The sequence below is a fragment of the Nycticebus coucang genome, chromosome 20 (genome assembly GCF_027406575.1).
Source record: "Nycticebus coucang isolate mNycCou1 chromosome 20, mNycCou1.pri, whole genome shotgun sequence".
In the NCBI taxonomy this organism is placed as follows: Eukaryota; Metazoa; Chordata; class Mammalia; order Primates; family Lorisidae; genus Nycticebus; species Nycticebus coucang.
In genome coordinates, this window is record NC_069799.1 from 16,569,436 (window position 1) to 16,592,354 (window position 22,919).

The following is a 22,919-nucleotide window of genomic DNA, read 5'->3' on the forward strand; positions in this document are numbered from 1 at the left end:
GGGAGGTCTAGCTTGAGTGCTTTGAGGTTTCTCCATACTTCCTTCCAGAAAGGTTGTACTAGTTTGCAGTCCCACCAGCAGTGTAAAAGTGTTCCCTTCTCTCCACATCCACGCCAGCATCTGCAGTTTTGTGATTTTGTGATGTGGGCCATTCTCACTGGGGTTAGATGATATCTAAGTGTTGTTTTGATTTGCATTTCTCTAATATGTAGAGATGATGAACATTTTTTCATGTGTTTGTTAGCCATTCGTCTGTCGTCTTTAGAGAAAGTTCTATTCATGTATCTTGCCCATTGATATATGGGATTGTTGGCTTTTTTCATGTGGATTAATTTGAGTTCTCTATAGATCCTAGTTATCAAGCTTTTGTCTGATTGAAAATATGCAAATATCCTTTCCCATTGTGTAGGCTGTCTCTTTGCTTTGGTTATTGTCTCCTTAGCTGTACAGAAGCTTTTCAGTTTAATGAAGTCACATTTGTTTATTTTTGTTGTTGTTGCAATTGCCATGGCAGTCTTCATGAAGTCTTTCCCCAGGCCAATATCTTCCAGTGTTCTTCCTATGCTTTCTTGGAGGATTTTTATTGTTTCATGCCTCAAATTTAAGTCCTTTATCCATTTTGAATAATTTTTTTGAGTGGGGAAAGGTGTGGACCCAGTTTCAGTCTTTTACATGTAGAAATCCAGTTCTCCCAACACCATTTATTGAATAGTGAGTCTTTCCGCCAAGGTATGTTCTTGTTTGGTTTATCAAAGATTAGGTGGTTGTAAAATGTTAGTTTCATTTCTTGGTTTTCAATTCGATTCCAAGTGTCTATGTCTCTGTTTTTGTGCCAGTACCATGCTGTCTTGAGCACTATGGCTTTGTAGTACAGACTAAAATCTGGTATGCTGATGACCCAGCTTTATATTTGTTACAGAGAAATGCCTTAACTATATGGGGTTTTTTCCAGTTCCATACAAAATGCAGAATCATTTTTTTTAAATCTTGAAAGTACGATGTTGGTATTTTGATAGGAATGGCATTGAATAGGTAGATTGCTTTGGGAAGTATAGACATTTTAACAATGTTGATTCTTCCCATCCATGAGCATGGTATGTTCTTCCATTTGTTAATATCCTCTGCTATTTCCTTTCTGAGGATTTCATAGTTTTCTTTATAGATGTCCTTCACCTCCTTCGTAAGGTATATTCCTAGGTATTACATTTTCTTTGAAACTATGGTGAAGGGAGTTGTGTCCTTAATTAGCTTCTCATCTTGACTGTTATTGGTGTACACAAAGGCTACTGACTTGTGGACATTGATTTTATATCCTGAAACATTACTGTATTTTTTGATGACTTCTAGGAGTCTTGTGGTTGAGTCTTTGGGGTTCTCTAAGTATAAGATCATGTCGTCAGCAAAGAGGGAGAGTTTGACCTCCTCTGCTCCCATTTGGATTCCCTTTATTTCCTTGTCTTGCCTAATTGTATTGGCTAAAACTTCCAGCACTATGTTGAATAGTAAAGGTGACAGAGGACAACCTTGTCTGCTTCCAGTTCTAAGAGGAAAAGCTTTCACTTTTACTCCATTCAGTAAAATATTGGCTGTGGGTTTGTCATAGATAGCTTCAATCAGTTTTAGAAATGTGCCACCTATGCCTATACTCTTCAGTGTTGTAAATAGAAAAGGACGCTGGATTTTATCAAATGCTTTCTCTGCATCTATTGAGAGGATCATGTGGTCTTTATTTTTGCCTCTATTAATATGGTGGATAACGTTTATAGACTTGCGTATGTTAAACTAGCCTTGCATCCATGGGATGAAGCCTACCTGATCATGATGAATGACTTTTTTGATGATAAACTGTAATCTATTGGCTAGGATTTTGTTGAGAATTTTTGCATCTATATTCATGAGTGAGATTGGTCTGAAATTCTCCTTTTTGTTTGGGTCTTTTCCTGGTTTTGGTATCAGGGTGATGTTTGCTTCATAGAATGTGTTGGGGAAGATTCCTTCTTCCTCAATTTTTTGGAATAATTTCTGCAGTACAGGAATAATCTCTTCCTTGAAGGTTTGATAGAATTCTGGAGTGAAGCCATCTGGACCAGGGCATTTTTTAGTTGGAAGATTTTTTATTGTTTCTTTGATCTCAGTGCTTGAAATTGGTCTGTTCAGGAGCTCTATTTCTTCCTGGCTGAGTCTAGGGAGAATTTGTGATTCCAAATATTGATCCATTTCTTTCACATTGTCAAATTTCTGGGCATAGAGTTTCTGGTAGTATTCAGAGATGATCTCTTGTATCTCTGTGGGATCAGTTGTTATTTCTCCTTTATCATTTCTGATTGAGGTTACTAGAGATTTTACTTTTCTATTCCTCGTTAGTCTGGCCAATGGTTTATCTATTTTATTTATTTTTTCAAAAAACCAACTCCTTGTTTCATTAATTTTCTGAATGATTTTTTGTTTTCAATTTCATTGATCTCTGATTTGATTTTGGATATTTCTTTTCTTCTATTGAGTTTAGGCTTAGATTGTTCTTCTTTTTAAAATTCCATAAGATCTCTTGTGAGATTGTTGATGTGCTCTCTTTCTGTTTTTCGAATGTAGGCATCTAAAGCGATGAATTTTCCTCTCAAAACTGCTTTTGCAGTATCCCACAGGTTTTGGTAGCTTGTGTCTTCATTGTTGTTATGCTCAAGGAAGTTAACGATTTCCTGTTTTATTTCTTCCTGCACCCAGCTGTTATTCAATAGAAGATTGATTAGTTTCCATGCCTTTGGGTGGGGTCGAGCATTTTTGTTAGAGTTGGGTTCCACCTTTAGTGCCTTATGGTCTGAGAAGATACAAGGTAAAATTTCAATTCTTTTGATTCTGTTGATATTTGTTTTGTGTCCCAGGATATGATCAATTTTGGAGAATGTTCCATGTTGTGATGAGAAGAATGTATATTCTTTATCTTTGGGATGGAGTGTTCTATATGCTCTATCAAGCACAGTTGTTCTAGGGTCTCATTTAAATCTCTTATATCTTTGTTTAATTTCTGTTTAGAGGATCTGACCAGCTCTGTAAGAGGAGTGCTAAGGTCCCCTGATATTACGGTATTATCAGATATCATATTGCTCAGACTGAGTAAGGTCTGTTTCAAGAATATGGGAGCATTTAAATTGGGTGCATAAATATTTAGAATTGAAATGTCTTCTTGTTGTATTTTTCCCTTGAATAATATAAAGTGACCATCTTTGTCTTTTTTGAATTTAGTTGTTTTAAATCCACATGTATCTGAAAATAAGATTGCAACTCCTCTTTTCTTCTGAATTCCATTTGCCTGAAAAATTGTCTTCCAACCCTTGACTTGGAGCTTTAATCTGTCTTTTGAAGCCAGGTGTGTTTCTTGCAGACAGCAAATGGATGGCTTGTGTTTTTTAATCCAGTCAGCCAATCTATGTCTCTTCAGAGGGGAATTCAAGCCATTAACATTTATTGAGATAATTGATAAGTGTGGCAGTATTCTATTCGTCTTATTTTGTGAGAGTCCATTGCTTAGTTTTATCTTTTGCAACAGTGTGGACTTTAGGTTCTGTCCTTTAATTTCTGAGTTCTTACTTTGCTGCTGTTCCATTGTGGTGGTCAGTGTGCAGAACAGGTTGAAGTATTTCCTGTAGAGCTGGTCTTGTTGTGGCGAATTTCCTCAATGTTTGTACATCCGTAAATGATTTGATTTCTCCGTCAATTTTGAAGCTTAGCTTAGCAGGGTACAGAATTCTGGGCTGAATATTGTTCTGTTTAAGTAGGTTAAAGGTAGATGACCGTTGTCTTCTTGCTTGGAAAGTTTCATTAGAGAAGTCTGCATTCACTCTGATGGATTTGCCGCTGTAAGTCAACTGGCACTTACTCCTGGCAGCTTGCAGAATCATTTCCTGTGTCTTGACTTTGGACAGGTTCATCACAATGTGTCTTGGAGAAGCTCGGTTAGAGTTGAGGCGACCTGGGGTCCAATATCCCTCTGAAAGCAGTGTGTCAGAACTTTGGTGATATTTGGGAAATTTTCTTTTATAATATTCTCTAGTATGGCTTCCATTCCTCAGGGGCATTCTTCTTCCCCTTCTGGAATTCCTATAACTTGTATGTTGGAACGCTTCTTAGAGTCCCATAATTCTGACAGTGAATGTTCTGCTTTCTCTCTCTTCTTTTCTGCCTCTTTTACTATCTGAGTTATCTCAAGAACTTTATCTTCTACCTCTGAAATTCTTTCTTCTGCATGGTCTAACCTGTTGCTGATACTTTCCATTGCATCTTTAAGTTCCCTAATTGACTGTTTCATTTCCTTCAGCTCTGCTATATCCTTTTTATATTCTTCATATCGTTCATCTCTGATTTGATTCTGTTTTTGGATTTCCTTTTGGTTATTTTCTACTTTATTAGCAGTTTCCTTCATTGTTTCCATCATTTCTTTCATTGTTTTCAACATGTGTATTCTAAATTCCCTTTCTGTCATTCCTAACATTTCTTTATAGGTGGAATCCTCTGCAGTAGCTACCTCATGGTCCCTTGGCGGGGTTGTTCTGGACTGGTTCTTCATGTTGCCTGGAGTTTTCTGCTGATTCTTCCTCATGGGTGATTTCTTTTATCTGCTTCTTTGCCCTAATTTCCCTTTCACTTCCTCTTGCTCTTTAAGTTCTCATGCCTGTACTAAGGGTTACAGGACCAGAAGTTTGAGAAGGTTGAGGAGCAAAAAATGGATGAAAGAAAGGAGGACTGAGTGATAAGAAAAAAAAAAAGAAAAATAGAGAAAGGATGGGTAAAAGGAATATTGACAAAAAGAAGAGAGGCACAGAAAGAGGGAGACAGAGCAATATAGGTGTACAGTAGGGTACTTTGATACAACCTTAAAAAAAAACCACCTTCTGGGAGTGCCCAGTTGGGTGGTTCCCTTGCGGTCAGCAGCTCTTTGCTAACCTGATCAGACACAGTACCCCACCTCCACCAAGTAGAGAGGAAAGACGAAAATGTTATAAATCAAACCAAAACAAGCAAGCAGAAAACTTTATGGGATAAAATTGGGTGAAAAACCAAATAAAAGCTGTAGAAACACTAACAAATATCAAGTTCTAATTATTGAAATAGGCAGCAATGGGAAATTATAATTAAACTTGAAAATTTGAGAAAGATAAAGGATCTGTGTGGAAAAGGTTGAACTTAAAAAACAAAACAACAATCAACAACATCAAAATAAACAAATAAAACAACCAAACCAAAAAAAAAAAAAAAAAACAACCAAAAACAAAGCAGTATGTATATTTTATTGAATATTGTCTGGGCAACACGTGGTCTTCTGGAGTATGAGATGTTAATCACAGTTCTGATACTACTGGAGGCTGCTAGTTTCTCAAACCCCAGCAGGTAGACACCCTAAATCTCTCTTCGGCCCACTTAAAAGGCTCTTTGAACTTATTCACTTGCTGAGCAGAAGCTTTCCCAGGGAAGTTCTTGTCGCTGGAATCACTGCTGAAGTGGCTATCCACTTACCCTGTGTGCCAAAACTGTTCTCCCTCTGCCTCTGAGGGTTAGGGCTTCAAGGCGGCTCAGACCCTGCCCTTAGGCTACTTGGTTCCTGGGTTACCTGCTCCCACCCAATTCTAGCTCTGCGACCCTGAGGGTGGAGCTTGCTGGGGCAGATCGCTCAAAATGGCTGCCTCTGACCCAGAGCCAAACACTATTAGCTCCGTCTGGCTCAGCGGCTCAGACTGTGACCCTAGACAAAGGCCAAAGTTCTCTGCACTCCCGCTCAGGCTCTCCCCAAGGCAGTTCAGCTGAGTGCCAAGTCCAAAGACACCAAAACAGTTCACAGGTAAGGCCTTTCTGGTTTGCAGTCTCACTGCTACTGAATTTACAGTTGCGGTCGGGTTTAGACGGATTGAACACACGTGACCACTTCCGGTTTTCAACTGTTTTAGTCCTCCTCTTGGGGTCCAGAAGTCTCTCGCTGACTCCCTGTATCCTCTTAGGGGTGATGATAGGCAGATCCCACCAGCCAGAGATGCCTGGAGTCCTATCTCCCAGACTCACGGTGCCCAGATGCAAGGAAGCTGTCACTCGGCTGCCCTGCTAATCTAACTTTTAACAGAAAAGAAATCATTTACATGGAATGGGGCTGATTTGTTAGGGCTTTTTTGGTTTGCAACACTGGTGATCCAGTCTGTATTCTGTTTTACAGAAGTAATAAAAGCCATTTTCTGTATCTTCAGCTATTTGTAGATTTCAATGATGTATGTACTTATAGGTAGAATTTGAAACATTTATTTTTTTCTCTCTCCTTGATTTCTCCAGAATTTGAAAGCCATTTGTAAGTATTCTTAATTTCTAACAGTACAGTTATTTGCATAACTTCAATAAGAATCCGTTTTCTTCTATAGGATGTTATGAAGGCACTGGTTATTTTACCAAGACTGTGACTCAGAGGATTCCAAATTGCTAAGGAATTAAGGGTGACTTTACAAGACCAATAAAAAAAGCCCTTTGGAAAAACTGGCCAGATACTCATCAATAACGTTTCCTGATCTGTGATAAGTAAAGAAGGTTGCTTTCTGACATGTTCCAAAGTCTGAATTGGCTTGGGGACCTCAAGAGAAGAGGAATTTACCCAATGCATAGAGGTATCTAATGGCAGAGATGAAACCTGGGCTTGTGGAAGGCTTTCAAGTCTAACCTGAGATTTTTATTAAAGGTTTCAGAAAAGCCAATTTTAAAGACAAGAAAAGTCTATGTGGCTAATAATTATTCTTGCTGCACTTTATGCAAATACAGACCTAGTATACATAAGGTACGGTTTATTTTGGCAACTAAGTTAGTTGTGCTATAATTTGCCTTTATTAAAGAAAAAATTAAAGAGAGAGAAATGATTCAAAAGGGGAAAAAAAACTGTATTAGATTCCAGCCTTATAAACATCATCTCATAAACTGAGACATAGCTGTTTTACTAAACTGATTTGTTCAATGAATTTAAAAGGGCAAAAAGAATGAAAAAAAATTTTTCTTTTTAATACAGAATCTGTCTGTCACCCTTGTTAGCGTACCCTGCTGTGACAACTCACAGCAACCTCAAACTCTTGGGCTTAGGCAATTCTTGGGCAACGAGTATAGAACAATATCTAATATTTATATTTGCTCTGAAACTTTAAGGCTCAACAAAGGTCTCCTGTTGGCTACACTGGAAAAATCTGTGCAGTATTAAATGTTGTACACAGTAGATACCTCAGGAAAATTAGAATTTGAATGAGAATTTCCCAGTATATGATGTGAGTGTGACAACCACATAAAGGGCCCCACACCCAACTGATGTTCACAAATATTCACTCGAAGTTTCCAGAAATTTGGAGTAGTTCTGTAGGGCCTCTTAAAACTAGGTATTAACTTAAGAACTGTGCTAAGTGTTTAAGTAGGTATACTAATGCTCTCATTGTGTAAACCTTAGCCTCGAAATACAGAACTTGTAGATATTTGTAGGTAACTCCTAAGTGGTTTCATTCTCTTACACTGAACCCAACCTTGACTTCATCCCTGTCAGTTTCAGGGAACCAGAAGGCCACACACATATGCAAAGTGGGTGAGGTGATGCAGAAGCCAGATGAAAGCCCTGAGAATTTCTGAGAAAAACTGTGAAACATACAGACTTCCAAACCACTGTATGACATTACTAAGGGGGAAGAGACTGAATTCAACAGGCAGAAGACCTAGGAAGAGTAACAAGAAAGATCTACTCTTGGGTAATTAACCATGTTTTGCTTAGTCTTTTGTGTTGGTACATTCTTTCTCTCTGGGGGATCAAGGAGATCACATCTAGGTCAAAGATCAGAACCTGATCTCCCTGAAACCAAGGTAGAAGGGCATTTATACCATCAACTTGACCACATGCATGGCAACAAAGACGAAAGGAATCCTTGCCTGGATTCATCACAGTGGCTGAAGAGAGCTTTAATGCCCTGTGGGAAGCAAAAGTAACTTTTAAGATGGTCAATGTGCCTTGTTCCAGCCACACACTAGCAGCCAGATAGTTGGCACACTGCTGAAGCCTGAGGAAGCTTCTTGCGGGACTTGTCTTAATTGGACTTTGGGAAAAGGGGAGGAGGGATGTAATCTGGGTAACCACATCATTGAGTTAGGACAAAGAATGACTCCTTTATAGCTTCTATGAATGCAAAGTCACCAGGAGGGAGCTTGAGCTCCTCACCAGATACACTACTCTATGTTTAACACAGGGAAAGGTCAAAACTCGTACTTATATTGACCTACCACCATCTACAATTAAGGCCGGGGTAGAGAACCCCAGAGGAGTCACAGTTCCCGGAAATCTGAATGCTGGTCCTGACCAGAGAAATAGAAAAGCCCTGCCAGGTGACTTTGAAGGTTATTGCCTGAAACCTCCAACGAGAGTGCTATAGCAGGAGAAACTGGGAAAGGAAATATAGAACAGAAATGAATATAGAGGCTGGTATTAAAAACAATTAAAATCCTGGGTGGTGGCTGAGCTGAATCATCAGGTCACTGGCCACATATACCAAGGGTGGTGGGTTCAAACCCAGCCTTTGCCAGTTAAACAACAATGACAACTGCCAAAAAAATAGCCAGGCATTGTAGTGGGTGCCTGTAATCCCAACTAACTTGGGTGGCTGAGACAAGAGAATTGCTTAAACCGAAGAGTTTGAGTTTGATGTGAGCTGTGACGTCACCTAGGGTGACAGCTTGACAGTGTCTCCAAAAAAAAACCAAGTAAAGTCCCAATTGTTTAGCTATTTACATGAAGGGTATAATAAGAGACTACTCTCAAGGTGAAAGCCATTCATTTACTCTCTGAGAGGCTCCATCCCCATATTTCAGGCTATCCACTGGATAGGTATGTGCCAGGAATTGATATTCGTGGAACACTCCAGTAAACTGGATGTTTTGGGCATCCTGGGTCATCTTCAGACAAGTGTGAAGCCCTAGAATGAGAAGCAACAGAACGGTGACTCAGGACACATCATCCTGTACAGTTACCAATGGGGAGTCTCAATGCAAAGACATTCCAGCAGGGAGTGTGTGCCTCAGCAAGATGTAAGGAGTAAAGGCACAAAGATTTTGATTGGAGCGTCACAGGATTATTTTTTTCTTTCTTTTTATACTGTTATTGGAGGAAAGTGTTTTGTGTACTTTAATCAGTCAGGGCAAATAAAGACTCATCTACATCTCTTAAAAGAGAAGATAAATATTCTTCACCAAATTAATGAAACCATTCCATTGGACTGACCTATTCCCAGGAATGAGAGACTAGTTTAATGGGCTATGGGGAAATGTGCTCAGACCTGTTCTTTTCTGTTTATTTATTCTCATACTAATTTATGTTCTTGTATCTCTTTTCAAACATCTTATGACTAAATTACTAACCCACGCTCTCTCTCCCCAGGTTCCAACTCAGCTCTTAATGTGTGAAACTTCTAGGGAAATTCAAGTTGAAGGAAATGAAGGAGCTAAGGAAATTTCACCCCCAAATAAGACTCCTTGTGTTGTGCCTGGGAGTTTCACAAAGACCACACTGCCAAACAAGTTGACTTCATAACAGAGTCCCTTTATTTAAGAGCTGCTTGGCGACTGCCTCAGTGTCTCAACACTGAGAGCAGCCCTGAGTATTGAAGGGGTTGGATTTTTAAGGCTTGGTCTGCATCCTGGTTGCCACAGGCTGTCCAGGTGCATCTGGGCAGGATAGCAAGCAAGCATTGTACAGAAGTAGAATTTTTTTGACTTAGTTATATGTCATACACCACGTGTACATATTAGTTTATACATCTTTGTCTCAGTATTTTCTCCCCCTGGTATTGTTTAAAGGTTGTTCAGAGTTGGTTTGTTTCCCAGGGAGTTATCCAAGCAAGAAACTGGGAGTGAACTAGAACTAAAAAAAAATTAGTACTTTCTCATTTATCTTGGGGGTGAACTGGACTTAACTTCATTTCTTTTTTGAAAACTTTCAGTCTGGAAATTGCCAGGAGTTAACTAGTATTTTTCCATTCTAGCCTCGGCTTAACACTTATCTGCTTTAGTCTAGGCTCACTTAGGCCTAAACTTGGTATAAAGAATATTTTCAATTAAAGACTAGTCATGATCAGGAAGCATTGGAAGAGGCCTTTTTAATATCTACATAAAACCTGAGTAACCTTATTGGGAATCAAAAGGGGCTGGGTAACTTCCTTATTACCTTATTCTTATGCTAATAGATCTGGCCCCAAGGTCATCTGAAGCAGGATACCTGTCTCTGATGTTAATTTACAGATAAATCTGTTTCCACTCATCTACATACACTCCCCCAGCAACCACTTGCTGCACCTATACTTTCCCACGTTCTCTACCCTCCCTTCCAAAAGGCGTCTGTAAAGGTCTCTGACCATCACCGAAACTATGGGTAATCATTAATGTGCTTCCACCCATACACATGGTATTTAGAATTAAATCTTTTTCTCATTTATTTATTTATTTATTTTTTGAGACAGGGTCTCAAGCTGTCTCCCTGGGTAGTGCTATGGCGTCATAGCTCATAGCCACCTTCAACTCTTGGGCTCAAATAATTCTCTTACCTCAGCCTCCCAAGTAGCGGGGACTGTAGGCACCCCCCATAATGCCCATATATATATATATATAATATTTGTATAAAATATAATATATATATATTTTTCCATTGTTTTACCTGGCCCAGGCTGGGTTCAAACCCGCCAGCCTTGGTGTATGTGGCTGGTGCCCCACCCACTGAGATACAGGCACTGCTCAACCTTTCTCTTATTAATCTACCACAATTGTAAACAGACACACACAAAAAAATTTAAAAAGAAACTACCACAATTGTGAGTTAATCTTTGAATGAAGCAACCAAGGGAAAAAGGCAGGTTTTGCCATGATTCCTACATATACAAGGGGATTTTTTACAATGTCACATTTCGTATGTCTATAAAGTACCACCTTATGAACAAAAGAAGCCAAGTTTTTAATTCGACTGGCATTTACAGTGGAGTACTTAGTAACAGCTGGTGTCAGATAACTAAGACTACAGCGTCCTGACCATTCAGGTGGAAACCATTTGTATATGTTACTACTACAGAAGATGAAAAACACCAGTGGTATTTATAGACAGAGTGAAGTTAAAACCTGTGACTTTTCATTGTGGAGTTTGCTGTGTCTTCTCCTTCTCACTGGCACTTTCACATATCCAGTTGTCATGTGCCCCTGAGAAATTTTTTTTTTTTTTTGATACACAATCTCACATTGTCATCCTTGGTAGAGTACCATGGCAACATAGCTCATAGGAACCTCAAACTCCTGGGCTTAAGCGATTCTCTTGCCTTAGCCTTCCAATCAGCTGGGACTAGAGGTGCCCGCAACAATGCCTGGTGTTTTTATTTATTTATTTTAAATATTTGGTTATTCATTTATTTGTGAGACAAGAGTCTCAAGCTGTCACCCTGGGTAGAGTGCCATGTATTCTGAACTCACAGCAACCTCAAACTCTTGGGCTTAATTGATTTTCTTGACAGCCTCCCAAGTAGCTGGGACTACAGGTGCCTGCCACAATGTCCGGCTATTTTTTTTTGCAGTTGTCATTGTTTAAGCATTCCCAGACCTGGTTCAAACCTGCCATCCTGGGTGTATGTGACTGGTGGTCTACTGAATGACCTACAGGCGTTGCCAACACCTGGCTACTCTTAGAGATGAGGCCTCACTCTTGCTCAGGCTGGTTTCAAACCTATGAGCTCAGGAAATCCACCAACCTCGGCCTCCCAAGTGCTGGGATTATAGGTGTGAACCACTGCACACAGTGGTCCCTGTCAATTTGTAGGAACAGAACAGGTTAGGAAATATTTGATATAAAAGGCATTTTGTGTGGTTTTGGCAGTTATATGGCTTGATGCTGTCACCTAACCAGGCTTTGTCCAGACGTTTGGTCTATCCCAATGTAATTGTTAATGCTTGGCAGTTTTAAAAGGAGAGATAGTCAACTATCCCAAGTTGCATAGGCCTGGCCTGTGGGCTGTCCACAACATATAGTAATTTGGCAAGTTTTGTCCTTATGAAGGTTAGTGTCAGCACCATCAACCATCTCTGTGATAGGTCTAAGAATATCATTTGTGGAATCAAACCATATGGGTTAATCATAATATACTTCCAGGATATTACCTAGCAAAGATCCAGCATCATTTTGATTTTCAATTTACAGGGGAAAATTCTTTTCTAGTGACTTTACCTGAACAAAAGATAGCTCTTGAGTTTCCCCAGAACTTTGTTTTTTTTTTTTTTTTGGCCAAGGCTGGGTTTGAACCTGCCACCTCTGGCATATGGGGCCAGCGCCCTACGCCTTTGAGTCATAGGTGCCACCCCTCCGGAACTTTTTTCTATTTTTTTTGCAGCTTTTGGCTGGGGCCATGTTTGAACCCCCCACCTCCGGTATATGGGGCCAGCGCCCTGCTCCTTTGAGCCATGGGTGCCGCCCCAGAACTTTTTCTATATCTAGTTGTCTCACCATTAGGTGAAGACTATGTTGCTTCTTCTCTGGCTGTCGATGCCACATCCTTTCATACTTCTGTTTTCCAGATTGGCTCCACCAGACACTCATATTGGCAGAAATAAAAACAAATTCTGTTTTCTTTGCATGATCTACATGTTGGCATAACCAGCAATCAGACTGATGAGTTAGTGTGGCCTGGGTTTGAAAGACTGGTACAAAAGGGTGCCATGTCTGCGCTTCACCTGCTGGAAAAACAGTAAGTGTTAGTAGTAAGAGTAAGGCATAGTTTGAAAGAAGAGCAATAGTGGAAGATAAGAGAGAATGCAATAATTGAGGTAACTTCTACTCAGCTTCAACTGTGTTATGTCTGAAAGTGTGGGATACCTAAAGTAAAAATTGTTTAAAAATGACCATTGGGAAGATTAAAAGGCAAGGAATATAGATTAAATGAGGTTTCTTGATCCGTGACTTTGGGATATAGCTGTCTACTTCCGGGAGTCATCTACTTTAGAAGCCTGGGGACAGACCCGGGAAATCCTTACTTTCAGGTTACCTGTAGGGGTCAATCTATAACGGTTTCGGTGTATTCTGGAGTGTCTCAAGTGAATCCAGGAGTGTTTTTCTTTTTGTTTTTTGACAGTGCTGGTGGTTAAGAGTACTTCATCAGGGCCTTCTGAGCAAGGTGACAGTGCATGTTTTCTTCTAAAAATTTTGATGTATACATGACTTCCTGGTTGAAAGGGATGGCAAGGCTTATCAGTTGTTGGAGTCCGTGCTTTTCTCACTGTTGACAACATGTTCCAAGTACATTAATCTGTCCCCGTATATAGCTAGTCATGGTATCAAATTGTTCACTCAGATGGCTATACTTTCCAGTCAGCCCAGGAAGTTTAGGGGTACCAACAGACATAGGGTGATCAAACACTATTACAAAGGGTGTTAATCCATGTGTTGTATTTGAGATGTTATGGATGTTTATAATGGGCAAAGGTAGTGCTTCTGGGCATTTAAGTCCAATGTCTTGACATGTTTTTGCCAAACTTCTGTTTATGTCTAGGTTTTTACATTTTACCTGTCCTGAGGATTGAGGATGACATGGGATACAAAATTTTAATGAGTACCCCAGAGCCTTTGCAAGCAGACGGTTTATTTCTGCTGTGAAGTGTTCCTTGGGTGGTGTCCATAGCTTTAGGGCACTGGCTACGTGCAAAGGGGCTTTTCGGTTAGAACCCAGCACAGGAGTGATAAACAAAGAAAGACACAAACAAAAAACCCAGGCAGGTGTTGTGGCAGCTGACTGTAGTACCAGCTACTAGGGAGGCTGAGGCAAGAGAATTGCTTGAGCCCAAGCTTTTGAGGTTGATGTGAGCTATAAGACCACAGCACTCTCCAGAAAAAACAAAGTGAGACTCTGTCTTAAAAAACAAAAGGAAAGAAAGAAAAAAAGAAAAGAAATGTGCTCCTTGTTCTGATTTAATCCATAAGGGTATACCAAATGAAGGAATAATTTCAAGTATCAATTTCTTTACTACTGTCAGAGCATCTGCACATCTGGCTTTGTAACATTCAGTCCACCCAGTAAACAGATAATAACTAAGCAGTAAGAAAACCCTAAAGCTGGAGGTAAATCTATAAAATCGATTTGGAGTGCCATAAATGGCAACATGTCACTGGGGACTCCCTAGAGATTATTGGTCTCCTCCAGAGATTTGGTGAAATTTACAAATAGTATACTGAAAAATAATTTGGTCAGAGATTCTGTAGATCCCAGGGAAGTAACGACTATATTTTAGTTCCTTAATTATCTCCCACTTGCACATAGGTCCCATTTGGTGAGGGATAAGTGCAAGCCAAAAAGTTAAAGAAAAGAGGGCCACAGTGGGTCCATTTGGTCCAATATATAATTCATTTGATAACTGTTTAGCACAATTGTGTATCCATTTATCATTTACAGTCTGTGGGATATTAATCTGATGATTATTGATACCAAATAAGGATAAGGGGAAGGTAATAAGTTGAATGAAAAAAGGATGGGGGGGGACCATTTCAGCAACATGTTTTGCAGCTCTGCCAGCTGTATCATTTCCTAGAAATACAGCATCTGTTTCTTTAGTATGGGCTGGACAATGAATAACAGTAACCTGAAAGGGAAGCAATTATAGGCCCATTGGCAATAGGGGTTCCAGCTGACGTTAAGAAACCTCAGATTTCCAAATCATGACAACTGCATGGCAGACTTCAAAGGCATGTTTAGAGTCTGTGTAGTGACAGTTTTTCCTTGTGCCAATGTGCAAGCTCTAGTGAGAGCTATAAGTTCAGCAGATTGTGCTGATTTTATAGTAGGCAGGGAGTATGCCTCCAGGATTTCATGTGGAGAAACTATAGTATAGCCAGCTATTATACTATTGAAGGAGCTAAGGAAATTTTGCCCCAATATGTGACTCATTGATATAAAGAATATTTTGACTTAAAGGTCATTCATGATCAGGAAGCATTAAAGGAGGCATTTTGTCTTTCTACATAAAACCTGAGCAACCTGATTATCAGAAGGGGCTGCTGACTTTCTTTTTCCATGCTAATAGATCTGATCCCAGAGTTATTTGAAGCAGGATACCTGTCTCTGAGGTTAATCTACAGATAAATCTCTTTCCACCCATCTACACACACTGCCCCCTAGCAATCACTTGCTGCACCTATACTTTCCATATTCTTCCCCATCCTTTCCAAAAGACATCTATAAAAGTCTCTGAACTTATCATTTGCATTATCATTTCTGTGGTTCCCCTCGTGCACATATTTAGAAATAAATCTTTCTTTTATAAATCTACCAGTATTGTGAGTAGATCTTCCAGTGAATCAACCAAGGGAAAGGGGCAATTTTCACCATAATCCCTACACTATCTTTGAAATCGCCTTCACAAAAGAAAATTAAGTCTGGTATGTCTAAAGGAATTCCTGAGGAATTTTCTCATTGTTTTAAAATCACATCAACAGCTGAGAGGCAGTCATGTGAAATGTAGTAGGAGGTCTTCATCAGGGGGAGGTAGGAATGTAGCTGGATTTAAAATGTTGCAATGGTGTAAAATAGTGGAGGGGTTGGTTAGTGAGGATTGTTCATAGGTGGTCCATCATCTAGTAGAGAGATGCTGTTTGTGAACTTGTAAGAGAGTGTGGGGAACATGTAGATGAATAGGGGAACCTAATATGAGGGTGCTGGCTTTGTTAATTAGGGTGGCAGCTGCCACTACCGCACATAAGCATGGGGACATGCCTGCAGCCAAGGGATCTGATTGAAATGAAATATACTCTATAGGATAGATCTGAAAGGGAAAAGGCTGTCCTAAAATACCAGCAGCAATTCCATTATTTTTATGGCAGTATAAATGGAAAAGTTTATCAAAACTGGGTAAGCCCAGAGAAAGAGATGTGGATAATACTAATTTGAGAATTTTAAAGAAGTCTAATGCCTGCTAGGTCAGAGGATATGCTCTTGGATACTGTCAGGAAGAAGGGAATATAATGACTTAGTGAGGGCAGCAAAGTTGGCAATCCATCGGGGACAGTAGCCAGCTGTCCCTAGAATTATACCTACTTATTTTTTAGTTTTGGGAAAGGGAATAGACAAAATTGACTCAAGGTGTTTTGGGGTGAGTTTTTGAGTGCCTTGAGATATTTTGGGTCCTAACTAAGTAAGTGTTCTGTACGCAGTGGAGTTTGAACTGAGAGGCTTTATGGCCTTTTTTAGCTAGAGATTTTAATAGAATGAGAGAGTCTAAGAGGGCACCTTGTTTAGTGTGATTACAGAGTAGAACATCATGAATGTACTGAACCAGAGCAGATCCACAGGTAAAGATATAAGAGTCTAAATCAGCCTTGATACTTTCAGAGAATATTGAAGGAGATTCAGATTATCCTTGGAGAATTCAGGTCTTTATTGTCTCTCTCTGAAGGTAAATGCAAAGAGAAACTGTGAATCAGGGTGCAAGAGAATTGAAAAGAAAGCTGGGCAGAGATGAGCCATTGTAAACCAGGCTGCATTAGCAGGAATCAAGATTAAGGATTATAGCTGGATTTGGTACAGCAGAGTGTACAGGGATTACAGAGGAGTTTATGGCTCTCAGATCTTGTACAAATCGGTAGATTTGATTCCCATCTGAATCAATTTTTCCTTCCTTTTTCACTGGTAGAATTGGGATGTTACAGGGTGAGGTGTTAAAAATGAGTCCTCTCTGCTGTAAAAGGGAGTCTATTATAGGTGTATTTCCTGTTTTGCATCTCATGAGAGGGGGCATTCAGCTACTGAGGGAAAAGGTTGTTTTTTTTTTTTCAGGAGATGCTTAAAGTCTCTGGACATAGTAGTAGTCAGATTTCATTTACATGTTTTGCCCAAAGTCTATGTGGGACACCCCCTACAATAGTCTCATTAAGAGACTATTGAATTAAATCAGAGTGGGTTTCCATTAAAGACAGTAGGAAGTTTGGAGTTTCATCTGAGAGCAGAAACATAAAAATACTATTTTCATTACATTACAATGTAGCCTTCAATTTACATAACAGGTCTCTATCAAAAATGTTTGCTGCTGAGAATCAGATATTAGAAAGGCATGGTGAGTGTTAACAGAACCTAGAGATATAGTAGAACTCTGAGAGATAATGAAGTAGGTTGTGGAGAGACTCCATTAGCTTGAATAGAATCAGAGGTGAGAGGTAGAGATAATTCTTCTGATCAAATGAGAAAATGTCGCACCAGTGTCAATCAAAAATTCCAGTTCCTGATCCTCTACTTTAAGTTTAATGGTGGGGTGGGATTGAGGATCAGCTGTAGCCATCCATCAACTGAATACTGTCCAACAGGAGAAAATTTACCTTTCTGAGGCATGGGGAGGCTTTTGTTTTCCTTTTCTTTTCTTTTTTTTTTTTTTTTTAACACCAGACAATAAACTTTCCAATGTTCAGATTTTCTGTAGTATCTGCATACATACGAGGAATAAAACAAGATAACGTTAATTTATTTTCAGAGGACCGCTATTGCTTCTGCAATGATCCAATTTGTAAAGCAAGGACTGCAAATTTTAAATCTTTTTCTTGTTCTCTTGTAAGTCATTTTCAAAAAACTGTGTAGCCGCTTCTACTATAACATTTAGAGGTTGAGCAGTTCAGTCAAGTACACTGTTGCTTGTTGTTTTTTGTTTATTTTTGCATCCAAAATATTTTTAATAAGATAGTAGTTTCCAGGGTTAGTTTTTGTAGCCTGTGCTGTCCCATTGGCCGCTGGTACACTTGAACTTTCAGCCCTTCCAGTGGAAACAGTATTTGGTGTTGCTGTGTGGGATTCATGCGTCTTTGCCAAAATGCTGGTACTGCTCCTGGCCCTTGTGAAAACCGGAAAGCAGAACAGTGCCACAGCCCTCGCTGGAGTCCAGGGCAAGCTTGTTGAAGGTGAGGCTCTTTCCCCAGCCTTGAGGATGAGGATGCAGGTCCAGCTGCACATGCACAAGGAACATTCCCTCAGTTTGGGCACTTCTGAACCAACACAACATCAGTTATGATCCCCACAAACACAGCTGTTTTGTTTTCCTGGCCAGGAAGTTTCATCTTTTATATCATCCACGAAAGAGAGAGTGGTGGCCAATTGGTGCAACTCATAAAAAACATCTTCAGGACCACCTGGTTGAGGGTAGAGTTGGTCTTTCTGCCCAGAAACCTGGACAGCTTGACCAGCAGCATTAGTTAAATACCCAGATTTTGAGCTCCTTGTGTCGAAACTTTTGGTTCTTGTGCTGTATCAATTTACATGATGGCGACTGGTGCTTGGTCAGGTCCAGAAAGAGCAAGTCTACTGCTTTGAATCTGTTTTTTTTTTTTTTTTTTAATTAGTGGAAGAAAATTTCCAAGTAGGGCAGACGTTTAAAGATTTCTATGCTCTGACACTTCAGGAGTAAATGATGTATGTCTCTGGAAAACTTTGACAAATCTTTTTTGTTTGTTTGTTTGCAGTTTTTGGCCAGGGCTGGGCTTGAACCCACCACCTCCAGCATATGGGTATGGCGCCCTTCTCCTTTGAGTGACAGACACTGCCCTTTTGACAAATCTTTTAATGAAGATGGTGGCACCAAAATTTCAGATATTAGGGGACCAGAGGTGAGGTGTGTTTTCCATTTTTTTGTTCCAAGTGTCAAAGAGTGGCTATTACAACTAAGACAGTGAAACAAATGAGCAGAACAAGCAGATACAATTGTTTAAAAGGACAAAGTTAGTAAAGAACTGTGCACTCCAGGGAAGGAACACATCTACATTCTCAAGCAGAGAAGACCCTGGGATTAGTAAGATGTTGCCCCTTACATGGATTTTCCAATTCTATGTTAAGTGGTGTGGTGATAAAATATTCATGATTTTTTTTTTTTTTTTGGAAAATGGAAAACCTTCCAGAATGGAGAGTCCTCCCATTTCTATCATTGTTATCAATGGACACTATTTGTCATTGTAATTGTAGAGTATGATAGAACTGGTGTAAATTGTATTATGTTAATGAAAATAGATCACTTGAGCTTACGGTCCTCTTACTTGTATGCCCACTGCAAAGTGCCTTTTTTGTGGCCTTGGCCATATCTCCACATTGTGGCCTCTCTAACTCTGAGACTCGTTTTTGTAGAACAAACATCAGTTCAGTTTTGGGAAGCCTTGAAATGTCAGCTTTTTTTTCTTGGAAGCCCCCTCTGCTCAATTTGTTCCTCTAAGTATGGACAAAAAATCTCCTACTGTCATCTGCCCCGTCTCTCCTTAGCCCTATCTAACAGGATAAACACAACTTTAAGGCTGTGAGATGTGACTGACATTTGTAGAGTATTTCTTCCATTTGAATTAGGATTGGAAAAGCATGAGATATATTTAAAGATATTGTCATACTCTTCATATAAGTAGAATTTCTCTATGAATTCTTTTATGTACTGAAATGAGTAGTGGTTATAGGATTTGATACTTTCATTTGTAGGTGATTTCTATTTTATAATTTTTTTTATTTATACAATGATTTAAGCACTAAACAGTTGTGAAGCTTTTCACATTTGTAGACTTTCTCTTCAACATGAATTTTATTGTGTACAGAAAACAGTGCATACTGGCATGAGGCTTTGCCACATCTTCACATTGTTTCCATTTTTCCTCCTATGGTTTCTCTTATGTTTACAAAGACTGAGGACTACTGAAAACATTTGCCACATTATTGGCATTTGGAAGATTTCTCTCCAATATGACTGTTTTTATGTGTAGTAAGGGTTGAGCTCTGTTTAAGTCATTGCCACACTGCTCACATTTGTAGGATTACTCTCCAGTTGGAATTCTTCTATGCTTAGCATGCTATGAATACCAGGTCAAGGCACTGCCAGTCTTCAAATGGAAGGTTTCTCTCCTGTATGATTTCATCTATGTACAGTGAGGATTGAATGTGAGTTAGTTTGCCATGTTGTCCATATTTATAAGGTTTCTCTCCACAATAAATTCTTAAATGTCTAGAAATGTTTACAAACTAATGAAAGTCTATGCCACATTTTGACCCCTGTGGAGTTTCTTTCAAGAATGAATACTTTGATGTACAGAAAGGGTTGAGTACAGTGTAAATGCTTTGCCGCATTCTTCACATTTGTAGAGTTTCTCTCCAAAAGTAATTCTGTGATGTTCACCACGAGTTTAACTAAGGTAAAAGGCTTTAGTACATTATTTAAATTTGTCAGTTTTATGCCCAGAGTGAATTCTTTGATGTACAGAAAGGTTTGAGACACAGATAAAGGCTTTGCCACACTCTTCACATTTGTAGGGTTTCTCTCCAGAGTGAATTCTTTGATGTCTAGAAAAGCTTGTGTGGTACTTAAAGGATTTTCCACATTCTTGACATTTGTAGGGTTTCTCTCCAGAATGAATTCTTTGATGTACAGAAAGGCCTGAGTGCTGGGAAAAGGCTTTGCCACATTCTTGACATTTGTAGGGTTTCTCTCCAGAGTGAACTCTTAGATGTCTAGAAAAGCTTGTGTGATGGTTAAATGCTTTGCCACATTCTTGACATTTGTAGGGCTTCTCTCCAGAATGAATTCTTCGATGTCTAGAAAGGTGTGAGTGTTGTTTAAAGGCTTTGCCACATTCTTCACATTTGTAGAGTTTCTCTCCAGAGTGAATTCTTTGATGTACTGAAAAGCTTGTGTGATTGTTAAAGGCTTTGCCACATTCTTGACATTTGTAGGGTTTGTCTCCAGAGTGAATTCTTTGATGTACTGAAAAGCTTGAGTAATGGTTAAAGGCTTTGCCACATTCTTGACATTTGTAGGGTTTCTCTCCAGAGTGAACTCTTTGATGTACAGAAAGGCCTGAGTGCTGCTTAAAGGCTTTGCCACATTCTTGACATTTGTAGGGTTTCTCTCCAGAGTGAATTTTTTGATGTATAAAAAGGCCTGGGTGCTGCTTAAAGGCTTTACCACATTCTTGACATTTGTAGGATTTCTCTTCAGAATGAATTCTTTGATGTTTAGAGAGGCATGAGTACACATAAAAGGCTTTGCTGCATTCTTGACATTTGTAGGGTTTGTCTCCAGAGTGAATTCTTTTATGTACAGAAAGGGTTGAGTAGTGTTTAAAGGCTTTGCCACATTCTTGACATTTGTAGGGTTTCTCTCCAGAGTGAATTATTTGATGTACAGAAAGGTTTGAGTGCCGGTTAAAAGTTTTGCCACATTCTTGACATTTGTAGGGTTTGTCTCCAGAGTGAATTCTTTGATGTACAGAAAGGTTTGAGTACCGGTTAAAAGTTTTGCCACATTCTTGACATTTGTAGGGTTTCTCTCCAGAGTGAATTCTTTTATGTACAGAAAGGGTTGAGTAGTGCTTAAAGGCTTTGCCACATTCTTGACATTTGTAGGGTTTCTCTTCAGAGTGAATTATTTGATGTACAGAAAGGTTTGAGTGCCGGTTAAAAGTTTTGCCACATTCTTGACATTTGTAGGGTTTGTCTCCAGAGTGAATTCTTTGATGTACAGAAAGTTTTGAGTAATTATTAAAGGCTTTGCCACATTCCTGAGATTTATAGGGTTTATCTCCAGAATGAATTCTTTGATGTGTAAAGAGGAGAGAGTGCTGGTTAAAGGTTTTCTCACATTCTTCACGTTTGAAGGGTTTCTCTCCAGAATCAATTCTTTTTTGTCCAGAAACATGTGAGTACTGCTTGGTAAGATTGTCACATTCCTTGTAGTTGCTGGTTTTTTCACCAGTATAAAAATTCTCATGGTTACAATATTTTGAACTATGGCTAAGACATTTGCCATCATTTTCATACTTGTCCAGTTTCTCTCCAGTATGAAATCTTGAGCAGCACTGAAAAACATGGCTACCTTCTTTGCATTTGGCCTGTTTTTTTCCAACATGAGTTATCTTATGTTCTGTAACATGTGAGCAGAAGTTAGAGGCTTTCCCATACCTTTTACAATTAAAAGTTTTCTCTAAGGTATATATCAATGTTTGTCTATTGAGATTTGACAATTGTCTGAAGGTGTTCAAAGAGTTTCTACATTGGAAGACTTTGCCATAGGTACCTGTTAAACATTGGTCAAGTCCACTGTAACATACTTTCTGCTCATCACACTCATACACACTTTCCCAATTTTTTGTTAAGTTTAAATTCTCAGAGTCACAGCTTTGATATCTGCTCAGGATCATATCTGGAAATAAAATATTTGTGCCCCTCTCTTGCAAATGATCTTCAGTAGAATGATTATATAGAGCTGAAAGAAATTTAAAGAATAACAATTTTAGCCACTGGCTTTTTAGCAGAATCCAGTAAATATACATTGCACATTTGATCTGCAAAATCAGGTAAAGAACATAAAGAACATGCCATAATATAATAGGTAGGTGATAATTATATTAAAGATAAATAAATGTTGCATGTATACACTCCATTTTGGGGAATTCTGAAAACCAGGTAGGAATTTGCAGCACAACAGGTAAGCAGAAGGTGTAGAGGTAAAGTATAGGCTGGGTGTTGGCTCATGTTTTTAATCCTAGAACTCTGGGAGACTGAGGTGAATGACTCTCTTGAGCACAGGTGTTTGAGATCAACCTAGGCAAGAGTGAGACCCCATTTCTACCACAAATAGAAAAATTAGTCCAGCACAGTGGCACATGCCTCTAGTCCCAGCAACACGTGAGGCTGAGGCAAGAAGATCTCCTGCACCCAGAAGACTGAGCCTGTGAGCCCTGACAACAGAGCACTCATTCAAGAATGACAATTACTCAGGCTGAAATAAATAAATACCTACATACATAAATTTTTGTGTGTGTGTATATAACGTGAAATATCATCAATAATAATAGGAAATAATAAAAAAAACAATAATAATAACAAAGGAGCCAAATAGAATAAAAAGAAAAGTTT

The 22,919-nt window shown here is 39.2% G+C and overlaps 1 protein-coding gene across 4 annotated transcripts in view; it reads right to left on the reverse strand.

Annotated features, from left to right (window-relative positions):
• Positions 1-5,292: 5,292 nt before the first annotated feature.
• The window catches only part of LOC128572870 (zinc finger protein 85-like), a 57,094-nt gene continuing 39,467 nt past the window's right edge, over positions 5,293-22,919 (reverse strand). For 2 of the 4 annotated variants that reach the window (XM_053573001.1, XM_053573000.1), the window contains one exon: positions 8,968-22,266. In XM_053573001.1, the coding sequence (XP_053428976.1) occupies positions 20,216-22,266 (2,051 nt within the window). In that variant the 3' untranslated portion in view covers positions 8,968-20,215. The other 2 variants (XR_008376267.1, XR_008376266.1) reach the window with 2 other exon arrangements.